A 27,196-nucleotide genomic window follows, 5' to 3' on the forward strand; every position below is an offset into this window, starting at 1 on the left:
GTGTCAGGCCCCAAGCTGAACTGACTATAAGTAAGGGATAGAAACATAACATCTATCCCCAAAGATGCTTTTCTGAGACCTGAAGGGCACTTCTGAAGCAAGGCAGATGGGCAGTGTTTTGTTTTGTTTTGTTTTTGGTGGTACTAGGGATAGAACCCTTCTACCTCCGGGCTACACTCCCAGACCTATTTTTATACATTTTTATTTGGAAACGGGGTCTCTTAAGCCAGCACGACTGGCTTCGAACCTGCGCGATCCTCCGGTCTCCGCCTCCCAAGCGCGGGGATGACAAGCGTGCGCCACCACGCCCGGCTGGGCAGTGTTTTTAAAACCCTGCAAGATTTGAAAAGCAGAGAAGATCCTTGTATATACAGAGTTCTTTTCTGTAACGTTAACAGGATCTTCAGAGGCTTCCTGTCCCGTGAGCCTTTCTTAACGAAGCCCAGGCTTGGAGGTGTCTGTCACGCAGCCAGGACGCCCATCCCAAGGGGCCAAGCCCAGCAGCACCTGCTGAGCGGAGACAGGCCCACTCCAGGGTGCCATGCCGCTGTCTTCCCCGACTGAGGTCATTTTAGCCTGTGATGGCCATGGCTGACTGAGATTTTTCCTTTTGAATAAATACCATTCCTTAAATACCAAATGTCTGGGGCTTATTCCCAAAATCTTAAAAAAAAAAAAATCACCCTGGAGAAGACTCATAAATGAAACCACCTGCCAGTGGTCCAGAGCCCTAAAGCCACAGGAAGACCCCAAAGGGGCAGTGAAGTCCGCTGTGTCCGCCACAGCCCTCAGTGGGCTCGTGGATACCGGCCTTCTGGTACAGACAGGCTTCTGGTCTCTCTCCCTTCCCTGAGAGTTTGTGATCGACATGACCTTGTTTGAAACCTCACTGCCAGATGTCACCTTCAAATGGGAAGACTGGGATTTGTAGCATTAGACACACATCTGTCTTGCCGAAACCCCAATGCTCTGCCTGGACTTTGGACCTGGCCCTGGACGTGCTAAGAGCTGGGGCCAAGGCCTCTAGGCTTTTAACGGGTAACAGGATTGAGATGCTTCTGTCCAGATGGAGAGTTGAACTCGCAACAGTGTGAATGCAGATACTCTCCAAACCAAACCAAGAGAAGACACGGGGAGCATCCCCCCGAGGAGCAGTGCTGCCAATACAAATGTATGTGGCAGGGGGGACGCTGGGGATTGACCCCAGGGTCATTCTACTTTCTCTGCCTCCTCTTCCTTCTCCCCTCCTCCTCCTCCTCCTCCTCCTCCTCCTCCTCCTCTTTCTTCTTCTTCTTCTTCTTCCTCCTCCTCCTCCTCCTCTTCTTCCTCTTCTTCCTTCTTCCTCCTTCTCCTCTTCCTCCTTCCCTCTCCTCCCTCCTCTTCCTCCTCTTCTTCCTCCTTCCCCCTTCCTTCTTCTTCCTTCTCCTCCCTCTTCCTCCTCCTCTTCCTCCTTCCCCCTTCCTTCTTCTCCCTTCTCCTCCCTCCTCCTCCTCCTCTTTCTTCTTCTTCTTCCTCCTCCTCCTCCTCCTCCTCCTCCTCCTCCTCTTCTTCTTCTTCTTCTTCTTCTTCTTCTTCTTCTTTCTTCCTCCTCCTCCTCCTCCTCCTCCTCCTTCCTTCTCCTCCTCCTCCTCCTCCTCTTCTTCTTCTTCTTTTGCAATACTGGGAATGGATCCCAGGGGCATTCTACCTCTGAGCTACACCCCCAGCCTTACTTTTTATTCTTTATTTTGAAACCGGGTCTCACTGAGTTGCAGAGGGCCTCACTAAGTAGCTGAGGCTGTCCGCGAACCGCGATCCTCCTGTCTCAGCCTCCCGAGTGCTGGGGTTACGAGTGTGCGCCCCGCGCCCAGCTCCATTTTATCCGAAGTTCTTCTCCTCTTTGATCTAATCACCTATGTTGTGCAATCAAGATCTACAAGTCTTCCGTTTATCTTCTGATTTCCTCTCTATCACTTTTCCCACCTGATTTCGAGTTGACTGTTTTTATAGCTCCGGTTTTATTTCTCTATTAGCTCTTCCAGTGGACCACAGTGCAGGTCCATCACAATACCAAGGACAGAGCGGACATGAATGTCATACCCAGAATAGCCAGAGCAAGTCACATAAGAACCATGCAGAAGGCATCACAAGTCCCGACCTCAAATTATACTACAGAGCAACAGTGGTTAAAACAGCATGTCACTGGCACAGCAGCAGGCGTACAGACCAGTGGGATAGAAGATACAGAAATAAACCCACACACTTAGCCGGGCGTGGTGGCGCACGCTTGTAATCCCTGTACTTGGGAGGCTGAGACAGGAGGATCGCGTAGGTTCGAAGCCAGCCTCAGATACTTAGTGAGCCTCTCAGCAACTTAGTGAGACCCTGTTTCCAAATAAAATACAAAAGAGGTCTGGAAGTGTAGTCCAGAAGTAGAAACCTCTGGGTGGTTCCATCCCCAGTACCACCAAACACACACACACACACACACACACACACACACACACACACTTATAGTAAATTGAATTTTGACAAAGAGGCTAAAATCATACGCTGGCGAAAAGACAGCCTTTTCAACAAATGGTGCTGGGAGAACTGGCTTCCATTTGTAGAGAGATGGAAGTATACCTCTCACTTTGCCCAGGAATCAAGTTGAGATGAATCAAAGACTTGGAAATCAGACCAGAGACTGTGAAGTTATTAGTGGAGGGCATAGGCTCAACACCCCAACATACAGGCACAGGTAGGAACTTCCTCAACAAGACCTCCAAAGCACAGGAAACTAAAACAAGAATTAACAAGTGGGATGGCATCAAACTAAAAAGCTGCTCATCAGAGGAAACCATCAAGAACCTAAAGAGGAAGTCCACAGAATGGGAGAAGATCTTTACCAGCCACCACTCAGGTAGGGGGCTAATATCCAGAATATACAAAGAGCTCAAAAGACTCTACACTAGCAAAACAAACAACCCAACCAAGAAATGGGCAAATGAACTAAATAGACACTTCACAAAAGAAGAGATACAAAGGGCCAATAGATACATGAAAAGATGTTCTTCATCACTGGCCATCAGGGAGATGCAAATCAAAACTACCCTGAGATTCCATCTAACCCCAGTCAGAGTAGCAAGCATAAAGAAATCAAATAACAACAAATGCTGGTGAGGATGTGGGGAAAGAGGAAATCTTTTACACTGTTGGTGGGAGTGCAAACTAGTTCAGCCACTATGGAGATCTGTGTGGAGATTCCTAAGAAAGGTGGGAATAGATCCACCATATGATCCAGCTCTACCACTCCTGGGTATCTTTCCAAAGGTATTGAAATCAGAGAAATACAGCAACATATGCATACCTATGTTCATAGCAGCACAATTCATAATAGCCAAATTACGGAACCAACCTAGGCCTCCATCAACAGATGAATAGGTTGCAAAATTATGGGAAATACACACAATGGAATTCTACACACCAATAAAGAACAAAATTATGTCGTTCTTAAGAAGATGAAAAGACCCGAGGAACATTATGTTATGTGAGATCGGCCAAGCACAGAAGGAGAAGGGACACATGTTTTCTCTAATGTCTGCAGAACAGGGAGTAACTGGGGTACCGGAGGGTCTCCAGGCAATGGAGGGGAAGCCTCAGTGGAGCCAGGGAGGCAGGGAGGGGAGGAAGACGGCTCAGGTTCCTTAATGGAACTACTACCTGCGACGACATGTATATACGTGCATATAACACAACTGGTACTGGGAGGGAGGGGAGTGGGGAGGGGGCAGGGAGGGCACCAGGTACTGTGTGAATATATGCCATTTTCAACATGATCTGCATTATGATGTAAGACCGTAATGCACCAATAAAAAATAAGTAAAAAAGAATGTTCCCTTAAAAAATCTACCTTGGCATTTATCGCCACTGAGGCAGTCGTGAGGGACGGGGTGAGTGGCGATTAGGCCACGTGGACTCCGCTACTCACGTGAATCGCTCTGGTTCACGGTGGAGGTTCCCAAAGAAAGGACAGGCTGGGCCCACGCCCTCTCCCCGCCCCACACACGCTCACCTGCCCTTCTGCCATGGTATGATGTGGCCAGGGACTGTCGCCGGGCACAGCACTGTGCTCTTGAACCTGCCTGCCTCCAGGAGTGTGAGCCAGATAGTTGTTTATAAATCACCCTGTCTGGGTGTTCTGTTACAGCAGCAGAACTCTACAGAGACAGACATACAAACCCACCAGGACTGGCTCAACTGAAAAGGCAGGTTTTGAGGGATTCTCACATCTTGGCATGGGATGCTCGACCGTCCAGAAGCCCGGGGCCTTGGTCTGCTTTCCTTGCATGCGTGTGTTTGTGCACGTGTGTGTGTCCATCCTACTCTCTCTGATGTGCATCACCTCCATGTTCTACTTTTCTGCATCCCATGGGTCTCTCCGGGCCCCTCCACCCTCTATGGCCCCCACACTCTGTTATCTCAGCTCTCTAGACTTCTCAACAAACACAATGGCCAGCTGAGGTCTCTCACCAACCCGTTTCCCAGGGGACAAAGGTGGAGCAGCCCAGCATTCTCCCATCAGCTGAGGACAGAGAGGGGCAGCATGTCTGAGGACGGCCGAGGGGCAGTGCGGGACACGGGGAGGCCCAGGTGGGACGGCGTGGCCACGTGTCCACCACACCCGCTTCGCTACTGACTTAGTTAATGTCTGGGTTTTGCTGGAACACGGGACTCACTCCAGTGAGGAAGGGCTCGTGCCTCCCCTCAAGGAGGTGCGAGAGAAAAGGCTGAGGGGTACGGAGGTCAAGGGAACTCACCAGAACCCTTCCAAGGAGGGTCTTGCGCACCAAAACCCAACCCATAGAATGGCCACCCACGCAGGCAGGGCCCATTCCAACGACACGGTGACCCACGCAAGGTCATTTGTCCGGAAAAACACCATCTAACCAGGGAGACAGAGCCACCTCCATGCAGCCACACCGGGGGAGGGAGCCCAAGCTTCCCCAAGGGGAACAAAGGCTCAGAAGTTTGTCCCGCACAGGTGAGGAGTAGTTGCGGACAGAAGGAATAGTGTGTGAAGGATACCAGCGGCTGGAGTCTGGCAGCGGGCTGCGGCTGCACTCTGTGTGTCCCTTGCAAGCCGGCAGCTGCAGGGAGCCAGAGAAAGGTGCAGCCTTGGGAGGGGGGTGCCGGGGCCAGCAGTGGGAGAGGACTGTGGAGGCAGCAGGGCTGGCTGAGGCTGTGAAGACAGGGAATGCCCTCCGGAGAGCACAAGTATTAGTGGTCAGAGTTGATATGATTACGCCAGGAGGGTTGTAATCTCACCAGAGGATACAGCTATTGTAATGGGCCCAGGCAGGTGATATGTGGCTGGAGAGACGGTCCCCGGGGGGGGGGGGGCTTAGGACTGGGAAGTCTCTGGACCCCCTTGCTTCGAGCCTTCATCACGTGAGAACAGAGAGAGATCCTTCTTCTTCTTCTTCTTCTTCTTCTTCTTCTTCTTCTTCTTCTTCTTCTTCTTCTTCTTCTTCTCTTCCTCCTCCTCCTCCTCCTCCTCCTCCTCCTCCTCCTTTTTTTTTTGGTGGTACTGGGGTTCCTGGAAGCCCTTCTACCTCTGGGCTACACTCCCAGACCTATTATATATATATACATACACACACACACACACACACACACACACACACACACACACACATACACACACACATATTTTTAATGTGGAAACAGGGTCTCTTACGCCAGCGCGGCTGGCTTCGAACCTGCGCGATCCTCCTGTCTCCGCCTCCCAAGCGCGGGGATGACAAGCGTGCGCCACCACGCCCAGCAGAGAGCCCTCTTCTTTCTCTGCCTTACTCTGAGCTCTGCAGACCAGGCCTGACATGGACTGAACCCAGAAATCTCCAAAACCGTGAGCAAATACATCCTCCTTCCTGTAAGCCGTGAGGTTGTTTTGGATTACAGAGGTAAGAACGTTGACTAGGACAGAGGCAGAGGGGCTGAGGACACTTTTCCACAAGGAAAGAGGAGGAGTAACAGAGCTTGGGCAGTTTACCCTGAAGCAAGGGGGCCAGGTTGCCGTCTCTGAAATTCCAGGCTTTGCTGGAAACTTCGGAGAATCTGTACACTTCAGTTTAAGAAGAAATTCCTGGGCACGCCCGCTATGATGCAGAAAGCGTGTATCAGGGCTATGCTCGTGCCCGGCTGTCCATCAATGGCTCTGTGCCTCTGGGATGGGCCGGCTCAGCCTCCCTGGTTCTACATCTTAGGTTTCATGGAGAAAGTCCCTTTGTGGGCTGGTCAGAGCTGTGCTAGAGAGAGAAATTGCGCACCAATTGACCTTTCTCCGTGACGGCTGGGGAAGAAACCATCCCATCCACACCCTCCTCTGACCTCCTGTGGTAGCAAACTAAAGGTCCTCACCCTGAACCTGCAGCCTGTGACCTCACAGGGCTGAAAGGGCCTTCGCAAAGGAGGGCAGGGATATATCCTGGGTTATCCGGCCTGGAGTGCGACCGCATGTGCCCTTCTAAAAGGCGGCTTGACGGGGAGATGTGTCCACACTGTTGGGGGACCAGAGATTGGAATGAAGCAGCCGAGCCAAGGAATTTCAAGTCTGCTGGCCACCACCCACCCAAGGCTGGAAAACAGACGGAACAACGTCTCCCAGGTCCCAGGAGCCCCTGACACCCTGACCCCAGATTTCCGGGCCCAACACGGCGAGAAACCAGAGTTCCACATCACAGCCAGTTAGTGTCCCCTGGTCACGGCGGTCACAGGAGATGAACATGTGCCCCCTCCTGCCATTCCTCAGTGACCCTCTGTCCTTTGTGGTGGTCCCCGACAGGAACAACGGAACTATAGACCAAATCTGAAATGTCACTCAGCACACAGCCCAGATGCCTTGAACCGTCTCCAAACGGGCAAAGTCACAGGCCAGCGGGAAGGTCGGTCCTTAGCAAGAACATACACAGCTTCTTTCCCTCTCTAGCACAGCTCTGACCAGCCCACAAAGGGACTTATGCACCACAGGGCACTGAACTCCACGGGGCAGGGTGCTCAGGAAGCCAGGCGGGACACCTCAACTTGAAAATCTGACACCAAGCAGGGGCCGCGGGCGCTGTGCCCGTCCAGTCACTACCCTGTGCTGAGTGAGGACCTCGCACGCGCACCGTGGAACGCTACGGGGACGCGGGGACTTAGGCCCTACCCTCGGGAGCCACCTTCATTGGGGGGTAGAAAACCCACGGGGTCTTACCAGTTTGAATCCCTCCCCAGAGGCGAGAGGGGCTGGCCGGACACGAGTTTGGAGTCTGATGACCCCAATTTCAAATCTGCCTCGCCAGCTCATCTGCAAAACTGATTCATGACGATTAAATAATCAGCGCGTACCAGGGTCACATTATATAATCAAGCCCTCAGGGGCCTGGGCCCCCCGAGCTTGCGGCTGGGTCTCCGTGGGCGAGTTCACGTCCGGGAGCTCCAGCCCTGGGGGTGACGGCGCTGGGAGATGGGAGCTTTGGAGTCCGGGCTGTCAGATGGGGTCGGAGGGTCAGCGCCCCCTGAGAGGCTCCCGCGTTGTCTCTCCCCTGTGTCAGGGAGTGGCAAGAGGAGCCTCACTCCCAGCCAGGAAGGAACCATCAGGGAAAACCCAGTCAGCCAGAACCTTGAGCTGAGACTACTTCCAGAGCCCAAATGTGCGAGGAATAACTGTCTGGTGTTGGCGCCAGCCGGGCCGTGCCTCTGTCTGCCCAGGCTGACTTCTCTTCTAGTTGACATTCGCGGACTGAAGGCAGGGCCGGGTCTTCCTTCAGGGAGCTCCAGTAAATAGCTGGGGAAGGGGCCAGTCGCACCAAGCCCCTCCCCCTTGGGGCACCCCGCCGACCGGGTTAACACTGCCCCTCAGTGGCTGGCACGAGGAATTACAAGGAGCTCTGACCACAATAAAACACATATGAGGTCTGTAGCAAGAAATACAGGAGCCCAAAGGAAAGGGCCCTGCAGAGAAGGCTCTACCGGGTGGGTAGGAGTTGGCGGAGCGGAGGTGGGAACGTACAGTTCCGTCCAGCTGAGAGTCCTTACTGACCGTCAGGGGTCGGCCTGAGTCACGAAGCTCGTGTTCCCTGTGCAAACAGCAGCTGAGACTCTTCTTGGGTAGATTAGCTAGGGAAGCCCGGCCCGCGCGGTCCCGGCGCAGGCCCAGGAACCTTGCTGGGACCTTGCGGCCCACCCTGGGGGCTGGAGGAGTCCCACCAACACCAGGCTGTGTCTTGACGCCGGGGTTGTGGCTGGGCCAGAGCAGGTGGAAATGTGCAGTGTCGAGCTGTCCCTCTTGCAGGGATGACGCAGGTGGCCTCAGGGAGGGAGCCGAGAAGCAGGAGAGGGGCCTGGGCCAGAGGGATGGTCACGTTGGCACCACAGCCCGGACACGGGACACCGCGGGTCAGTGTGGCTTGCAACACTGGGGCGAGGTCACAGAAGGCAGCTGTGAGTTGGGATAGTAAAGACCGTCCTTAGAAAGCAAAGCCGGCCGGGCGTGGGGGCGCACGCTGGTAATCCTGTGCTCGGGAGGCTGAGACAGGAGGATCGTGGTTCACCGACAGCCTCAGCTACTTAGTGAGGAAGCCCTTTGCAACTCAGTGAGACCTTTTCTCAAAATAAATAATAAAAAATAGGGCTGGGGGTGTAGCTGGGAGGTAGAATGCCCCTGGGTTCCATCCCCAGTACTGAAAGAAAGAAAAAAAGAAAGAAAGAAGAGAGGGAAGAAAGAAAGAAGGAAAGAGAGAAAGAAAAGCAAATCCAGGCGTAGTGGAGCTTATCTTAATCACTGTGTGTGGGAGGCCGAGACAGGAGGATCTCAAGTGTGGGGCCAGACTCAGCTACTTAGTAAGGCCCTCTGCACCTTAGTCAAACCCTGTTTTAAAATAAAAAATAAACTAGAACTGGAGTGTAGCTCAAAAGCAGAATGCTCCGGGGTTCAATCCCTGGTGCCAAAAAAAAAAAAAAAAGTGAAATCAAACTCTTGTTTTCCTCCGCACCACTGTCTGGGTAGACCGTGGCATGACGAGCTGAATTCCTCGGCCCGGGACACACGCTGCCCCGTCCCCACGCCACCCTGCGCACGCCGTGGCAGCCTGTTCAGCTCACGGCTCCTCCTCGGGAGCACAGGCACACGTGTGAAGAGCTGCCTGGATTACTCTCTGTTTAAACACCACATACTGACCTCCCGCCAGGGAGGGCGAGGCTCCGCTCATCAGTCACGCCTCGGGGAATGCCAGTCCTGTTGTGACTGACGTCGTACCTGCAGCCGGGGCGGGTGGTCCGCTGTGACCGACTTCCCTCCGCGGTACAGTGGCCATACCTTGCCATCCGCCGCTCTGGCCACCTAGAGTGACGGAGGTCAGCGGGGGCCTGCAGGTGTCTGGGTTTGCGTAGGGAGTCACGTGCTCTCCTCCCCCCTCCTCTGTTTGCTGGTGACGCCTGCCCAGCCCCTTTGCACACACTTGTCCCAGCCCTGCCGGCCTCCCCGATGCCGGTCTCCCCGGTCCTGGGCCTCCCTGTCAGGGCAGCGGCTCCAGTGGCCCCCGAGAGTCAGGCGGGGCCGTGGGACCCGCTTGCACACGGTGGCCAGGACTCTGGCTGGAAGGCCTTTCCTCCGACCAGGGGAGCGACAATCTCTTCCAGGAGCCGAACGTCTGCGTGGCTGCCGGGGGGTCTGAGCCCGGGTCCTCAGCGTGGAGCTTGGCTCTGGCCTCTTGCAGATTTTAATATTACCTTTTTATTTCTCTTCCCGGAGTTCCGAGCTCTGTCCTTGCTGGAGACGTCCCTGCTGCGTTACGCCAGGAGCACAGAGCGCCCGGCTGTGCCTGACGCCCTTCTGCTGGGGATGTCCTCAGGGGCTCCTTGTGAGCACCCCTTTCCTCTGCTCCTTCTGGAGACACACCACGTAGGGGCTGGGCCCTCTGACGGCTCCACTCGTCTTGGCTCCTGGCCCATGTCCTCAGAACCCCACAATCGCCACCAATGTCTGTTCTAGACGTTCCCTCCTCTCCTGCTGCACTGAGGATGTCCGTGCACATTTCGGAGGTCCCCATCTGTCCGCTGAACTGCCCCCTTCCTCCTGGGACCTGGTGTTCCTTTAACGGTGGGTCATCCTCAGCTGCCTGTCCCTGCTCTTTATTTGAAGCCTTTAGACACAGAACAGAAACTGTATGGGTGGGTGGGTGGGTCTTGTCGACAGGAGACCTCCCTGGGTACTGGCTCAGTGTCATGAATCACAGGATGCCTGGAGGGAGAGTCCTATTTGCAGAGGTGTCTGCATGTGCAAAGGTCCTGGGGTGCAGATGCGCTTGGCTTAACCGGCATTCTCATCTCCAGCCTTGCCCAGACTGGAGGGAGGTGACCCTCTGCTTCCTACTGGTCCTAATCCTGCACACTGGTGGCCACTCCCTCCCCTTCCATTGTTACCAGGTGGAGTGAAGGGTCAGGGGCCCTGCTGGCCCTGAGTCCTGTCCCTGGAAGCTGAGCCTGGGTTCCTGTGAGCCTGCTCGTCTGAGCTCCCGCAGGGTGGAGGCACGTGGACACGCGGGGCCGGGCCCCAGCCACAGACCTGTCCAGGTGCACGAGGGGCGGGAGAGGCGGCCACACGACGCTCCGTCCAGGACGATGCCTGGGCTACGTTAGCCTTGGCCACTGGTTCACCCCAAGCTGCGGTGCACGGGGCGCGGAGCATCCGGGCAGGTCACGGGGGGACGGGCAGCCAAAGGCCGCGGGGAGATGCCCGAGGACCGCCCTTCCTCCCGCCCACACACGGCTGCTCTCTTTATGACCCACAATACGCCCGAGTCATCCCCAAAGCGACGCCCGTCTCTGCTCCCTGACCGCCCTCCCGGCATCAACTCCCGTGTGGCACACCGCACGAGGCGCCCTCGGGACACGTGCACACGCACACACACACACACACACACTCAGGCTGCGGGAGGGTGAGCAGCCCAGCGCACAGGTGTAAAAGGACTCCCTGATGAAGCAGCCACCAACCTCTGCAATCACGCTTCCAAGATGGCGGCTAGTGGGCCCTGGAAATATACAACCTAGGGATTGAACTTCAGCCTTTTAAATAATAAACACAATTTTTTTTTGGCAGTACTGGAGATAGAACCCAGTGGCATTTTACCTCAGATCTATACCCCCAGCCCTATTTTTTATTCTTTATTTTGAAACAGGGTCCCACTGAGTTGCAGAGGGCCTCGCTAAGTAACCGAGGCTGGCCGCGAACCCTGATCCTCCGGTCTCAGCCTCCCGAATGCTGGGATGACGAGCGTGCGCCCCGCGCCCGGCCACTCCTTTTGTTTCTGAGTCGCCCCTCCTCATGCACACCTGTGAGCGCGGGGAGCTGTCCGGGGCCCTGAGCCCTCTCCCCCGCGCCTGGGAGCAGTGCGGCCCCCGCCTGGAACTCGGCCCGCGTTGGCAGAGACGATGAGCGTGACCCCCGCCATCTCTGTCCATCGTTGATAACGTGCAGTGTCAGCACATTTTGGGAGACGCGGGTTTCTATCCCCTCATCCAGATGCACGACTTCACCTCCCTGTTTCCATGGGAACACAGAATCTGAATCCCAAATGACATGTGCCAAACTTTTAAAAGAAACTACTTGGGAGAGGAGAAGCTTCCCGACCGCAGGCCCCAGTGGACGGTGGCCACCCGGGACACTTCCTGTTCTTCTTTTTTTTATTTTTGCGGTACTGGGGATGGAACTTAGGGGCATTCTACCTCCGAGCTACACCCCCAGCCCTACTTTTCATTTTTTATTTTGAAACAGGGTCTCACTGAGTTGCAGAGGGCCTCACTAAGTAGCTGAGGCTGTCCGTGAACCCCGATCCTCCTGTCTCAGCCTCCCAAATGCTGGGATGACAAGCGTGCACCCCACGCCCGGCCCACACCGTGTTCTTGACACGCTCTGGCCTTACTGTGCGCTGTGCTGTTGTAACAAATAGGAAACGTGTATTTGGTCTTTGTTCTGGTTCCCGGTGCTGAGCTCTGAGTACCCTCGGGGTGTCCTAGGCACAGAAGCGATACAGGCGGCAGGAGGTGCGCGCCATTACCTGTACCAAGCCCTTCCCACGGGAGACGGCGTTGACAGACAGGCCTGGCAGAGCCCCCGAGGACCGGCAGGGTGCCGGGGCCCTAGCTGCCCTCAGAGATGGGGACGTCCACGGGGGTCAGAGCTGAGCTGACCAGCGGTAGCCGACGGTGCCGTCAATCATGTCTATGAAATGAAGTCCCCACCAACCCTGAGGCCAGGCTCGGGGGGCTTCCAGGTTGGCAGAGCCATGGCGGTGCTGGAGGGTGGGCCCAGAGACCCTTTCTGTTACGTGGCCCTTGGTGTCTCCCCATTTGGTCCCCTGGGGTCAGACCCTGTACAATAAACTGCCAAAGTCAGCCGGGACTGGAGCCGCTTCTGCCGAGGGCGCGGCTGCCCGCCCGCGCCTGCGGGTGCCTGCCGGGCCGCGGAGGAGGGCAGCACTGCCTCGGCCTCCCCGAGCCTCGGGTAAAGCGTGGCTTCTCCCCTTGAAGGCTCCTCAGCTCCAAGGAAGAGGGACAAAGGTGTTTGTGAGATCAGCAGACCCTGAGCACCACAGGTCACCTGCAGCGCCCATCCGGACCCCAGGGCGGCGCCCGGGAGTCTCCAGCCACGCCTGACACCTGGGGGACCACTGACCACAGCCTGGCTTTTCCAACTGGCCCTGCTCTGAGTCACTGGGCCCCGTAGTCACGCGGGGTTCTGGGACCAGCAGGATCTGGCAGAGTGGAAGCCATGCCGGGCAGCAAGGACTTTTTTTGGTGTGTGTGTGTGGCTCTGGGGATAAAACCCAGGGACATTCCACCTCTCAACTACAACCCCAGCCCTTTTTATTTGAAGCAGGGTCTCCCGAAGTTGCGGAGGGTTTCACCAAGTTGTTGAGGCTGTCCTCAAACCCGTGATCCTCCTGTCTCAGCCTCCAAGCACTAGGACTACAGGGGTGACCACACATCTGGGCAGCAGCCACCTCGTTATGGCCGACAAAGGCCCTCCTGAATGTCAGCCAGACCACGGTGTTGCGAGGCCCCGTATAATGCACACTTCTGCACCCTGCCCTATTGGAGACGAGCTCCCGCTGTCCCCGAAGGCAGGGCTGTCTCCCGGGATGGCTGCGCTGCGTGCCGACGTCCTTCCTGCTTCACCAGCCTTTCGCCGGCTGGTGTGTCCTGGGGCGAAGACTGTGGCATAGTGACCGTAAGCACGCCGCGTCCCTGAATTCTACAAGGCGTTCTAGCAAATCAGAGTCCCGGGTGGGGATCGTGGGAACTCCCTGTTTACACTGGTCAGTGGGAAGCCCAGGTGCGCCACCACACCCAGCTGATATTATTTTTATTTTGAAACAGGGTGTGAGGTACCACATGCTGGCCTCGAACCCGCGACCCTCCTGTCTCAGCCTTGGAGTGCTGGGATGACAGCACCAGCACTGGCTCTAGGCAGTATTTTAAGTGGTTCTGCTCCTCGTCCTTTGGTAATTCCGTCTTTTGACCCTCAGATCTGAGCAGGATATAAAGCCCCGCCTGGGACAGGGCCCCGGCCCACAGCTCGCGGCTCCGCGGGCAGGTGAGCCCGAGAACCCGCAATCCCCTCCAGCTCCTGCGTCTTGCTGCTGCTGGCGGTCTAGCATCTGGACCAAGCAATTAGGCAAAGGCTTGGCCCGCTGAGCTCTGCCTCACATTACGCCATTCCTCACAAAAGCCTGTGCTCGGCACAGCCGTGAACGGCACCGACGCTTCCCAGGGAACATATTTGATCCTTCTAAAACGATACAGCCACACATCATCTCCCGCCTCTGACGCGATACTAAATGACGCGGCTTTCATAGGTGAGAGGGGAAGAACCGTACGCGAGAAAGGAAAGCTGAGGGCGTGTTCCAGGCAGGGAGCCGCGTGAACTCGGCTGCCATGTATTATTAAAACGCATGAAGCCGGCCACGTGGGTGGTGCGCGCCTGGGAGACTGAGACAGGAGGATCGCAGCCTGGAGGCCAGCCTCAGCAACTCAGCGAGACCCCCTGCAACTTACTGAAACCCTGTTTCAAAATACAAAATAAAAAAGGGTTGTGGGAGGCCGGGCGCGGTGGCGCACGCTTGCAATCCCAGCATCCGGGAGGCTGAGACAGGAGGATCGCAGTTCGCGGACAGCCTCAGCTACTTAGTGAGGCCCTGTGCAACTCAGTGAGACCCTGTTTCAAAGTAAAGAATACAAAATAAGGCTGGGGGTGTCGCTTGGAGGTAGAATGCTCCTGGGTTCCATCCCCAGTACTGCAAAAAAAAAGGCTTGTGGGTGCAGCTCAGTGGTAGAATGCCCCTGGGTCTGATCGATGGCTCCATAAACAAGCAGCTCGGGCTGGTAGGGATGCGGGAAGCCACTGGCTCAGAGCAGCTGTGTGTGCGCATCAGCGGGTTCTAACCCTGCCGCTCCTGTGGATGGCGCCACTGAGTGTGAAGCCCCATAGGTCCGCGGCAGCTCTGCGGTCCTCTTCTCTGGGAACCGTTTGTCACACCTGGCCGGTTGTCGCTATAAAACAGGAAGGAGGAGGTGGGTGTGCACTGGTGCAGGCCGGCTGCCGCGTGGGCGCGCCGAGCACCCTGCCAGGACTCACGTAAGAAGGGTGTCCCCATCCCAGATGGTCACTGCCGTGGGAGGGGCAGTACAGGGACTGGCGGGGGGCCCGGGCCACCACACCGGCATCGGGCTCCAGATCTGTGGAAGATCACCATCGCTGTGGCATCGGGGGTCAGTTTAGGCCATGCACGGAAGAGTTAGAACTACGCACTTGTGTTATCCCAAGCGCGCCCAAACTCTAAGGGCAGTCCTGAGATTTCTGTGCATTTGTGTGTGTGTGTGGGGGGGGCGCTGGTATTAAACCCAAAGGCATTCTGCCTAGGAGCAACTCCAGTCCCATGTTATTATTTATTATTTATTTATTTATTTATTTACGGTACTGAATACTGAACCCAGGTGTATTCAAGTCCCCCCGCCCCATGCCATCTTGGCATGGGGCTGTATTTCTATTTTCTGTATTTCTATCTTTCTAATAAACTCCTTTAAATCTTCAGCAACTGTCCAAGCTATGCATATTTATTCTTAGCTTAGGACAAGAACCTGCGGTCATTTTCTGTTTTTGGTCATTTTGGGTTTTTGTTATGGGTTGGGGGAAAGTGTGTCCGGGACCCTCGCAGGGGTTCCCGGAAAACAGTTTCCTCAAACCATATTCTCCCAAATCCGTAACATAATTTGGCGCCCAACGTCTCGGGGCAACGTGGGGCCCGTGGCTCTGTATTTTTCACGGGGCTTTTTGTCCAGTGGGCCGGTGGGCAGCAGCAGTTCGATAGCAGGTCGTAGTCACCGGCAACTAGTGGAAGCCATAATGGGTAAGCTTTTCCAAAAGCTCAAAAAAAAAAAAAACCTGGTAAAAGTTTTTGCCAGGCAGGTCTGCTGGGTAGCCGGGAGATATTGTCAGGCATTCAGCAGGTTACAGCTCTGTGTGCATAACAAAAGCCCTCAGGGAGGAGGCAGGTCAAGGAGGAGGCCACACTCCGGCTACTGGTGGCCAGAGCTCGTGGGCCCCTCAGAAGTAAAATAGATACAAAGAAGCAAATTAATAAGACCATTTTTTTTTTTTTTTGGAAAATGGCAATCTTTTCAGCTAGAAAACCTCATTGAGAGATAGGCCAGCCCTGAGCCATCTCTTTACTCAAGACTTAGCCTGCGGCGTCCAGAATGACCTTCTGTTCTTCCATTCCTAGCCATAACAAGAGTCCCCCCCCCCCCGCCCTTTTGCTGGCTACACTAAAGTTATTGCTCAAAGTTTTTTTTTTTTTTATCTCAGTCTTAGCTAACCTGGTAACTTCAGAAAAGTTGTCCAATTAGACTCCTGTGAGAGGTGATTAAAAAAAGTTATTCTCTTCTTTGACAAAATCAATGTTTTAAGACACTAGGGGTTTCCGTGGTAATTTATGAGACAGTTTTTAAGGTGTGTTTCAGCCTAAATCAGCAAAACAGGTTTTAATTTCTCATTTAAGTGTTATCTTTTGGGTTTCATGGTTAACCTGTATTGAGTATTATCTCATAGGGTCAAAGTTTTCTGACAGACAGAACCTGACAGACATCTACCGAGGCCCTTTGGATCGCCATAGACGCACACGACATGGACCCATCTGATTCCCCCGTGCCAACTACATGCATGAATGTTACCCTAAAGCTGGGGCCCCCAACTTGGCCCCTGTACAGCTCAAAGCTGTTTATGACTGACCCGACGTCCTTATTCCTTTGCTGAGGGTACACTCATGCAATAGAAATAGAGGAAAAAAACATTAAGGGAAATTGAGCTCATGTTAATGTTTGTAAAATTGTAAATGTCAAAATGTATTTTCTGTATCTACCTTTGGCCTGACAGGTGTCAGGAAGTTACTAGACAAAGGGGGGAATGTATTGGGAATGGCCTAGGAAGATTTGAGAAAGCTCTGATTATTAATATGTTTCAAAATTGGGTGAAAGGCAAATCTGTGCAAGGACTTGGTTTCTGCCTAAAAGCAGGCAACTATTCCAATGTAAATTAACCTAGCTAAGCAATAGGAGAGGAGAACTAGGCCTGTCTCTACCTAAAGATGGATCTACATGATTGAATAAGCTAGCTAAGATGGTAGGAGGGGTCGACCTTCATGAAAGGAGATACCTCACCACATCTTGCTAGGGGAGGCACCTTACAGGGTAAGGGGAGATACCTTATAGGGACCAGAATTATGTAAACAAGATGGAGGTCATGGGTATAAAAAGTCCGGTCCACGTGTAAGCCCTTTGGTGTATTCATTTCGAGTCACACCCCCCCCATGCCATTTTGGCATGGGGCTGTATTTCTATTTTCTGTATTTCTATCTTTCTAATAAACTTCTTTAAATCTTAAAAAAAAATAATAATAATATTGAAGCCAGGGGCATATTACTTCTGAGCTATATCCCCAGCCCAGTTTTATTCTTTTTTTCTTTATTTATTTTTTTGGTGGTACTAGGGGTGGAACCCAGGGGCTTTTCTACCTCCAGGCTATACTCCCAGACCTATTTTGTATTTTATTTGGAAACAGGGCCTCCCTAAGTTGCTGAGAGCCTCACCAAGTAGTGGCTTAGTGAGGCTCACTCAGTAGCTGAGGCTGCCTTCGAATCGTTGCGATCCTCCTGTCTCGGCCTCCCAAGCGCGGGGATTACAAGCGTGCGCCACCATACCTGGCTTATTCTTTATTTTGAAACAGGGTCTCACTAAGCTGCAGAGGGCCTCACTAAGTAGCTGAGGCTGGCCGTGAACCTGGATCCTCCTGTCTCAGCTTTCCAAGTAATGGAATTATAAGTGTGTGCCACCACGCCCGGCTTTATATTTTATTTTGAAATGGGTCCTCCCGAAGTTGCTGAGGCTGGCTGTGAACCTGCAATCCTCCTGTCTCAGCCTCCCAGGTACTAGGATTACAGGCGTGTGCCGCCACGCCCAGCTCCTGTGTCTAAGCAATTCAAACAACCTTTGGATTTCTTTTTAAAAGGGCCCAAAATGTATGGCTTTGCAGGCAAAAACAAAAGGACAACAGAAAACCCTTAAATCAAGCTCGCCAACTGACAACTACCCCCAGAGGGGCAGGCGCAGTCACACTACGCAGGAGAGAGAGACCGGAGCTCCTCGACGCACATTACGGGAAGAGAGAATGTCATTCAGAGTAACTGTAGTCTTTATTGACCCATTAGCAAACCAGGACTCCATTTCTGCAAGCCACTGTACATCGAACACCGGCAAACAGCGAGACTGCGCACTAAAACCCGGGCCTTGCCGCGACAGTATGATGCGGATGACGCAATTGAGTGGATAGTAAACATCTGGGCTCAGCTGATGGGCTGACGGAGCCACTGCCTGACAGCGAGCCTGAATATGTTAGTAATGTCCAAGAGACGTATTAGGACAGCCATCACCGGGAACCAGTCTTCCCTTACAGACGTCTCTCGGCTCACTAAGACACAGAAATTCTTCCCAGGCAAGGAGCTCCGTGGTCTCTTCAATTTAAAGTCCAAGTGGATGTAACTGACTGTGCGTAACGTAAAAGAATACTTCTCCTCCTCCTCCTCCTCCTTCTTCTTCTTCTTCTTCTTTTTACTTTTTACTTTTCAGGTATGGGGATGGAACTCAGGGACATTCCACCTCCAGGCTATACCCCCTGCCCTATTTTTATTATTATTATTTTTTAAAATTTTAAATTGGTGCATTGTAATCATACATCACATTGGAATACAAGACTTGAGAGGATATACAAGCACACATCATCCAATTAGCCCTCATCCAGTCCCCATCCCATTCCCTCCCCCTCCCTGGATCCCATGCTTGTTTGGTGATTAACTTTGATACATTTGTTTATGTACCTCCTGCGTTTTAAAGAGGCTCCATCCTCCCTTATTCCATACCCTCTGATTGGTCACCTTAATTGCTTCACTATAGGGCCCTTTCTATAGCTTGACCTCTTCCTGTTGCCCCTTTCCTCCTAGTTATTGCTGATTAGGGGAAGCATCTGGTTTTAATTTTCTGCGATATTTCTCTGTGCATGCCGCGTTGCAAGTACCGATCCCACTCTTGACAACTCCAGTAGTGGCCTGGCTACCCAGTGGACTGATCCAGACCTCGCTGGCTCAAGCAGCGGCCTTGCCTCATAGGAGGCCCTGATTCTGGTCTCGCTGGCCCTGACACTGGCCTAACCCCTCAGCTGGCTCCAATCCCGGCCTCGGAGGCCCCAGTAGCGGCCTTGCCTCACAGCAGGATCCAATGCCGGCCATTGGCCCCGGCACCGGCCTAACCCCTCAGCAGGCTCCAATCCCAGCCTCGGAGGCCCCAGCACCGGCCTTGCCTCACAGCAGGCTCCAATGATGGCCTCGCTGGCCCCAGCACCAGTCTAAGCCCTCAGCAGGCTCCGATCCGGCCTCGGAGGCCTCAGTAGTGGCCTTGCCTCATGGAAGGCTCTGATGCCAGCTGCAGGTCCCGGCACTGGCCAAACCCCTCCGCAGGCTCCGATCCCGGCCTCGAAGGCCCCAGCACTGGCCTTGCCTCATGGCAGGCTCAATGCTGGCCATTGGCCCCAGCACCGGCCTAACCCCTTGGCAGGCTCTTATTCCAGCCTCAGAGGCCCCAACACCAGCCTTGCCTCACGGCAGGCTCCGATGCTGGCCGCTGGCCCTGGCATCAGCCTAACCCCTTGGCAGGCTCCGATCCCAGGCTCGGAGGTCCCAGTAGCGGCCTTGCCTCACGGCAGGCTTCGATGCCGGCCATTGGCCCCAGCACCGGCCTAAACCCTCGGCAGGCTCTTATCCTGGCCTCGGAGGCCCCAGTACCGGCCTTGCCTCACAGCAGGCTCCAATGCCAGCCTCGCTGGCCCCAGCACTGGCCTAACCTCTCGGCAGGCTCTTATCCCAGCCTCGGAGGCCTCAGTAGCGGCCTTGCCTCACGGAAGGCTCCGATGCCAGCCACTGGCCCTGGCACCGGCCTAACCCCTCGGCAGGCTCCGATCCCGGTATTATTATTATTTTTTGAAACAGGGTCTCACTAAGTGGTGGAGGGCCTAAATAGCTGAGGCTGTCCACGAACCACAATCCTCCGGTCTCAGCCTCCCAAATACTGGGATTACAAGCGTGCGCCACCACGCCTGGCTTAAAGAACACTTCTATAATTTTGAACATTAACCAAAATATACAAATAGATGCAAACATACGTAGAGTGTCACTGTAAACTACCCGCTTCTGATCGACAGCTTCAAAAGTAGATGAATCCCACATCTACCAGTGGAATACGATTCAGCCCTGAAGATGAGTCTTTGGTGCAGACTACAACAGAGACAGACCTAGACGCCATCACTCTCGGTTTCAAAAGCTAAACACAGAAAGCCATGAGCCGTGTGACCCCATTTGTATGAAATGTCTGAGCAAAGAGAACCATGGAGAGGCTGAGCCGGGACTCGGGAGGCGTGGAGCAGGACTGGCTAGTGGGTGCTGAACCCAACGTAGGGTTTCCCCTGGGGGCCAAGGAAAGCTCGTACCTAGACAGTGATGGTCTGTGTGTACACGGTCTACGGCACTGTGAATGCGCTGTATACCGCAAAATGGTTAAGGTACTAACGGTTGCAATTTTCCCAATGTTTTAAAGTACAGGTGTTCTCCAAAGGAACCCCATGACCAAGGCCAGGTGGAGACCGCTCTCCCCTGCTCTGGGATGGCGCACGGGTGGTGCACTGGTGAAGCCCTTCTCGTGAGGCTTGTTCCCCAACGGCCGGGCAGTGAGGCCTGCGCTTCCCGACATTTCTGCTTCCCAGAACATCCTGCAGAGATGAGCCTGCATTATTTCCCCTGCTGTTGTTTTTGTTTTCTGACAAGAGGCGAGCCGGTGTGCGGAGCAGGCCGAGCGGGGTGCTGGGCCGGCCTCGCCGGGCGGCGGGCCGCTCTGAGCCGCCGCGCGCGCGCACGGGCCGTGGTTCTCTGTACCTGAAATGGCGTCTGGCTGTTGTAGTTCTTCAGCTCCTTATTTCCGCCCCGGAACAGCAGCACCCTCGCACAGCTGTCCTGCAAATTGAAAAGGAGAGAGCGGCTCAGAAAACGGTGGCGTGGACGCCGTCCAAAAGCACCCGTGGGCAGCTCACGCTCGCAGGATGTGGCGCACACGTGCGCGCAGTTAGAGGGGGCAGAGGGGGGACCGGCCGCACCTGCCAGAGGACGCAGGCCTGACCCCCGCGCCTCGACAGCAGCCCGGAGGCATCAATTAAAATGCAAAATGCAGGCACCTTGTGCTCCAACTCTCAGAAATGGTATTTTACAGGAAGCCTCATGCACGTTTATAAAATATGTAACAAGTAAAATGCCACGAGCAAACACAGAAGGGAAGGGAGGAAGAGAAAAATCTAGAGACAGCATAAATGTTCTAAATCCAGGCAAAGGAGGGGCATTCTAGACTATTCTTCACCTGGGTGGCAGCAGGACCAACAAGATGGGTGAATATAAACTCCAAGAAGGAGGCGCGACAGCTTCCAAGTAGAAAAGGCAAGTCTCACGCCAGCCCGTTTTTTTTTTTTTTTGAAACATGGTCTCACTAGGTTGCTGAGAGTATCGCTAAGTTGCTGAGATTGGCCTCAAGCCTGAGATCCTCCAGTCTCAGCCTCCCAAGTGCTGGGATTAGAGGGGTACACAGTGCCTGGCTTCATCTGCATCCTAAAAGCTCAGCGTCTACACTGCAGGAGAGCAGAGTCTACACCTGAAGTCTGTGTGCCCTTACTAGCACTAAATATCTCAAGAAGAAAAAGGGCCAGAACAGCAGGAACCACTTGCATGTGGACTCATTTTTATTTTTTATTTTTTGGGGTTTTGGTACTATGAATTAAACCCAGGGGCATTCTACTGCCAAGCTACACTTCAGACCTTTTTGTTTATTTGTTTGTTTGTTTGTTTTAAAATAGATTCTCACTAGGTTGCTTGAAAGTCTCACTACATTGCCATGACCCCTGACCTCATATGTATTAACAGGACAGATAGAATAAGACACTAGCCCTTCTTAAGATTTTTTGCAACCAAGATAGATCTACCCCGTCCATCTTCCTGAGCACGGTGCCGATAAAGAACGTCGGCATCTCTCTGGAAGTTTGCAGTGTCATGGAGAAGCCTCAGGGTGGCCGCCCATCCCTTAACAACGAGGACAGCTTCGGAATCACGGCCTACGGTGAGTCCATCCCTGTGCTAACCTGATAGCATGTTAGGACTTGGGCACACCACGGTGCCCGTGACGTCACCTACTCCACGATCCTCAAATGCCGTTGCATATAAGGTCTTGCACTGAGCAGAACTTGGCAGCGCTTGCACGACTGTGTAAGAATAATTTTGCCTGGTGAATGCAGTTGGGCATTTAGAATCAATTTTGGTTTGGGGTGCACGCTTAGATGACTGGCACAGGCCGATGTTTGCGCACCAGCTGGCAGGGAGCCTGCCGCGCACTGGGCGCTCTCCAACGCGCTGGTGGCAAAACCCTGGGTCTACGTTGGCGCTTCCGTGATTCCTAGAGCCCGGGTGCAGACGACAGGAAGAATCATCCAGACATAATGCTCTGCAATCCTTTGCCTGGATTCTCTGAGAAAAAATAAGATGACCAGCCAAAGAACTGCAGGACGCGACAGGCCGGAGGACTCCCCTCGCTGCCCCAGATCTGAAGGGAAGCCAATGCCCAGAAGCAGGTGCGGCTGAGGTGACGGGCACCGCACAGCCCCCGGGACCCGGTAGGGGAGCAGATTTAACCAGAGACGCCAAATCCAGAGTCAGAAGGCAGCTGCACGGGGGCCTAGGGCTGGGAGCCAGGTTTCTGTCTGGGGCCACGGCATGTTCTAACATCGGTCTTGGCAATGGACACAGAACTCGATGGACAGACGGGAAAGTGCTGGATTGCACACTTTTCCTGGGCCAACTGCAGGGTGTGTGGATTGTCTCTCAGTAAAGCTGCTCTATGCTGAGAGAAAGAGAAAGAGAGAGAGAGAGAGAGAGAGAGAGAGAGAGAGAGAGAGAGAGAGGAGAGAGAAGCTCGGCTGAAGATTCAGTGCTGTGAGGATGAGGTACACGGAGGCTGGGGCTCCTGAAGTCAGGGGCTGCCCATCCATGCACAGGTCCCCAGCCCCAGGGGGATGGGAACGGGGACCCTAGGGCGCTCTTGGCCCCTCAGAAGGGCGAACACAGGAGGGCCGCCGTGAGCCGTGCAGAAGACAGCCAGCCTCCGTGTCCTGGGCTGCACCTGGCTGGCCCCGAGGAATGCCACCTGCCACTGGGACATCAGGTCCCTTTGATGCCACTCTGGGATTGTCTCCGCCTCGATGCCTCAGAAACCATTTCTCTGAGCACAAAGAAGGGAGCCCAGGAAGGAGAGTGGACCATGTCCAGAGGCCTTGTCCCCCCACCCAAAGGACGGTCAGATGGCTGGGGTAGGGGCAGACTGAATCCACCACGCGCTGCCCCTCAGAGCACCTTTGAACTCCGATTCCAACAGGAAGAAAGACCTCAAAGACCCCTGGAGGGGCGGTTTCACCCCTTAAGGGACACCAGGGGACACATGGCCAGGAGTGCTTCTGATGGTGAGTGGCCAAGGACCACAGCAAGGCGTCCTCTAGCCCCAAGGGTCCCCGGGCCGAGGAGGATGGACCAGGCTATGGATGCTTCCAGGTCGTACGGGGGAGTGGTCATGAGTGTCAGGTGTTCCTAGACGACCTCAGGACACCCCCAGGATCACTAGCTGGTCAGGCCCCATGTGGATGGGATCCCAGGCACCCGCCTTCACGGGGATGCCACCCCCACCAATAATGGCACGCTCCAGCGACAAGTCAGGAATTTATTTCCAGTGTAAGCAGTCCTTGGTCAGGAACCTGGGAGGCGGCCGTAGATCTAAGAAACTAAAGTCCTTGCGACCTGGGAATGGAGGAAGGTGTGAGGTGACATCACCAGGGCTGGGCTGGAACTTGGTCCCAGGGAGCAGCCCTTCCTTTGAACAAAGCATCCCAAAGGACTGTCTGGGGAAGCTGAGAGGCCATGGCGCTGGCTCTTCTACATGGCCCGTGCCCCTTGGGCCACCGCCCAGTAAACAGGTTATAGCAACATGACTTCAAAGCCTCGGGGGCTGCGGCTGGGAAGCTGGCTTCAGTGTTTCTTACCCGAGCTACCTGTGGACCAAGCATGGATCTTCTGAGCTGAGGGAGGGAAATGCCACCCCACCAAAGGCTCTCCAGCGGCTCTTGGGGGAAAGACCTTGTGGACGCTTCTATACAGCAAAACCCACGGGGCTCAGCGGGGTGGCGGCCCATCGTGCTCCATGGATGTGGTCTCAGAGCTGACACGAGCTCTCAGGTCACCAGCAAGGGCAGAGGCAAATGGGAAACATCCCCCGCATCTGAGTTCTCGCAGGTCCTCCGGCTGCTCCTGAGAGGCAGGCATGTATGTGTGCAGCTTCCAGACACACTGGCCTGGCCTAGTAACCTTTGATATTTTAAACTTCCTCGGATCCTCCATCACACAGGACAGAAAAACAAACAGCAGGCTGCTCCCTCCCTCAGGAGCTCTCCAGAGCCAGCGTGTGGCTGAGGGGCTCGACAGATTAGACACAATTTGCTGCTTACAATCAAAGCCTAATTAGTTGATTGCATAAGAGGAGGGAGGATATTCCAGTCACAGCGTATTTTATTAGAGGCGCGGAGCTGAGGCCCGCACAAACTTGATAAAGCATGCATATCGCACCACACACCTGCGTGCTTTCAGGTTTAATAAGGAGAGGCTTGTTAAGGAAAATCATCAGCAGGAGTGCCACCACCATCACCACCACCATCACGCTGCAGTCGCTACTAATGCACCATTCCAGCATCACCGGCATCATCATCGCTACCGCCATCGCCATCACCATCATCATCACCACCACTGCCATCATCAGCATCACAATACCGCCATTGCTACTGATGCACCATCACCGGCATTCCCATCATTGTCACCACCGATCACTGTTATCATCACCATCACCACCATCGTCATACCATCATTGCCACCATCACCATCATCATCGCTACCACCAGCACCAGCATCATCACCACCTCTGCCATCGCCATCGTATCACCGTCACCACTGTTATCATCACCATCACCATCACCATCATCACTGCTGATTCACCACCACCACCACCATCACCATCACCACCACCACCACCACCACCACCATCACTATCATCATTATACCATCATTGCAATCAACTTACCATCACCACCACGACCACCATCACCATCACCATCAGGATACCATCATCACTATTGATTCACTAGCACTATCACCACCATCCTCTCATCACCACCATCACCACCATCACCATCAATATCAATAGCATCACCACCATCACTATCATCAACCACTACCACCATCACCATCATCACCATCATCATCACCATCAACATTGATATCATCACCATCATCACTATCACCACCATCACTACCATCGACACTATCGTCACTACCACCATCACCATCATCACAATCACCATCACCACGACCACCATCACCACCATCACCACCATCATCACCATCACCATCATCACCATCATCATCACCATCGATATCATCACCACCATCGCTATCATCAACCACTCCCACCATCACCATCACCATCAGGATACCGTCATCATTACTGATTCACCTAGCACTATCACCGCCATCACCACCATCACCATCATCATCACCATCGATATCATCACCACCATCACTATCATCACCACTACCACCATCACCATTATCACTACCATCACCATCACCACCATCACCACCATCGACACTATCATCACTACCACCATCACCATCACCATCATTACCATCAACATCGATATCATCACCACATCACTATTATCAACCACTCCCACCATCACCATCATCACTACTGATTCACTAGCACCATCACCACCACCATCATCACCATCACCACCACCACGACCACCATCACCATCATCACCATCACCACCACCACGACCACCATCACCATCATCACCATCACCACCACCACGACCACCATCATCACCATCATCAACATCGATATCATTACCACCATCACTGTCATCAACCACTACCACCATCACCATCATCACTATCATCACCATTACCATCACTACCATTGACACTATCGTCACTACCACCATCACCACCACCATCATCACCACCACGAACACCATCACCATCACCAGCACCATCGTCGTGATGTACACCGTGAGCCAGGTCTAACACACGTTTGGCTCCCGTTCGTGGCTCCTCGGCACCCCTGTGAGTAGGCAGCTCCCCCATGCACTGCAGGTGAGGAGGCACAGGACCCCAGAGAGACAGGAGCCTGCGGACAGCAGCACCACCAGGCAACGGTGCAGACGCAGGGCCCCAGGCTCCAGGCTCCGTGGGCTGGGGCCATCCCTCACCAGGCTGCCTCTGACCTTGCCTGCATCCTGTCCTGATCACACCCTCTCCCTGGGACGGCCCTCGGTGTGCATATGTGACCCCTGCCTACTTAGCCTCCCCTGAGCACGCTCTGTGCCTGCTCCTGAGCCTGGCACAGCCACGCGCACCACACAACACGAGAGGAAGCGGGAACGAGGTGCTTGGCCAGGCGGTGATGGACCAACAATGGGTGGCACACGCAGCCTGCACGTGGCCGGCTCCTCCGTGGCTCTGAGGCCACCTTCAGCACTCGGGGACATACAGACCAGGGCTGGGCCAGCAGCACACCGCCCCGGGTGATGTCTACTGGGTTAGAGACGAGCCTCTTCCCCAGGTGGGAAGAGGGGCAGGTGTAGGCTTCTGCTCTAAGACTCTGAAAAATACAGGCCACAGACTCAGCAGCCCGCTGTGTATTTTGTAAATAAAGTTTTACTGGAACACAGCCACACCCTGTCCGTGACGTATCATCACGGCTGCTTCAGTGCCACACCCCAAGCCCGATGGCTATGACGGGGTTCCTGCTACCCTCAGAGCCTAAGATTGTACCAACTGGCCCACTGTAGACAGAGTTGTCTGAGTCCTATCCTAACTCAAGGCAATGGGGGTGGGGTCCTGGCCAGCTGGGGACCCTCCTGGCGCAGCTTAAGAGGGGCGGGGACGGATGCGGGGAGTGTGCAGTGAGGTGGAGAGCTGAGAAGCAGAGCAGCAGAAGGTTTCAACCCTTCCCCATGAAACGCCCTTCCAAACTTTCAAAGAGCATCTTGTCCACGATTATCTCAAGTGACAGAAAAAACTGATTCCCTAGTTTTTTTTTTTCATGTTAAAATATGCTCGAAATATACTGGAGAAAATTGCAGCAAGCTTTCGCATCCCGGGCAGTAATTACGAGGCAGATGCTGGTGCAGATGTGTCGCCAGCCACAGCCAAGCCCCGGGATGCTCTGGAACGCAGCTGAGCCGCAGCCTCTGCCTGCGCGCACAGGGCTGGCCCCGCGGCCCTGCGCCGCGGCGAGCCGGGACCCACCGCCGCACACAGGTCACACCGACGGCCCTCCGTGTAAGCCTGGAGCGCTGCAGGTGCTCCTCCCGCTCAGCTCCAGTGCTCCCGGAGCCGGCCTGGCTGCCCTGCTGTGCAGGCACGGGGAGACAGGGAAGGCGTGGTTGAGGAAG

The 27,196-nt window shown here is 54.3% G+C and overlaps 1 protein-coding gene across 1 annotated transcript in view; it reads right to left on the reverse strand.

Moving 5' to 3' along the window:
* The window catches only part of SHANK2 (SH3 and multiple ankyrin repeat domains 2), a gene marked incomplete at both ends in the record, with an annotated part of 444,067 nt that overhangs the window by 363,295 nt on the left and 53,576 nt on the right, over positions 1-27,196 (reverse strand). The window contains one exon of the mRNA XM_080711505.1: positions 20,538-20,615. Coding sequence (XP_080567631.1) covers positions 20,538-20,615 — 78 coding nt within the window. The remainder of the gene's footprint in view (positions 1-20,537; positions 20,616-27,196) is intronic.

The sequence above is a fragment of the Muscardinus avellanarius genome, assembly GCF_963383645.1.
Source record: "Muscardinus avellanarius genome assembly, chromosome: 1".
NCBI lineage: Eukaryota > Metazoa > Chordata > Mammalia > Rodentia > Gliridae > Muscardinus > Muscardinus avellanarius.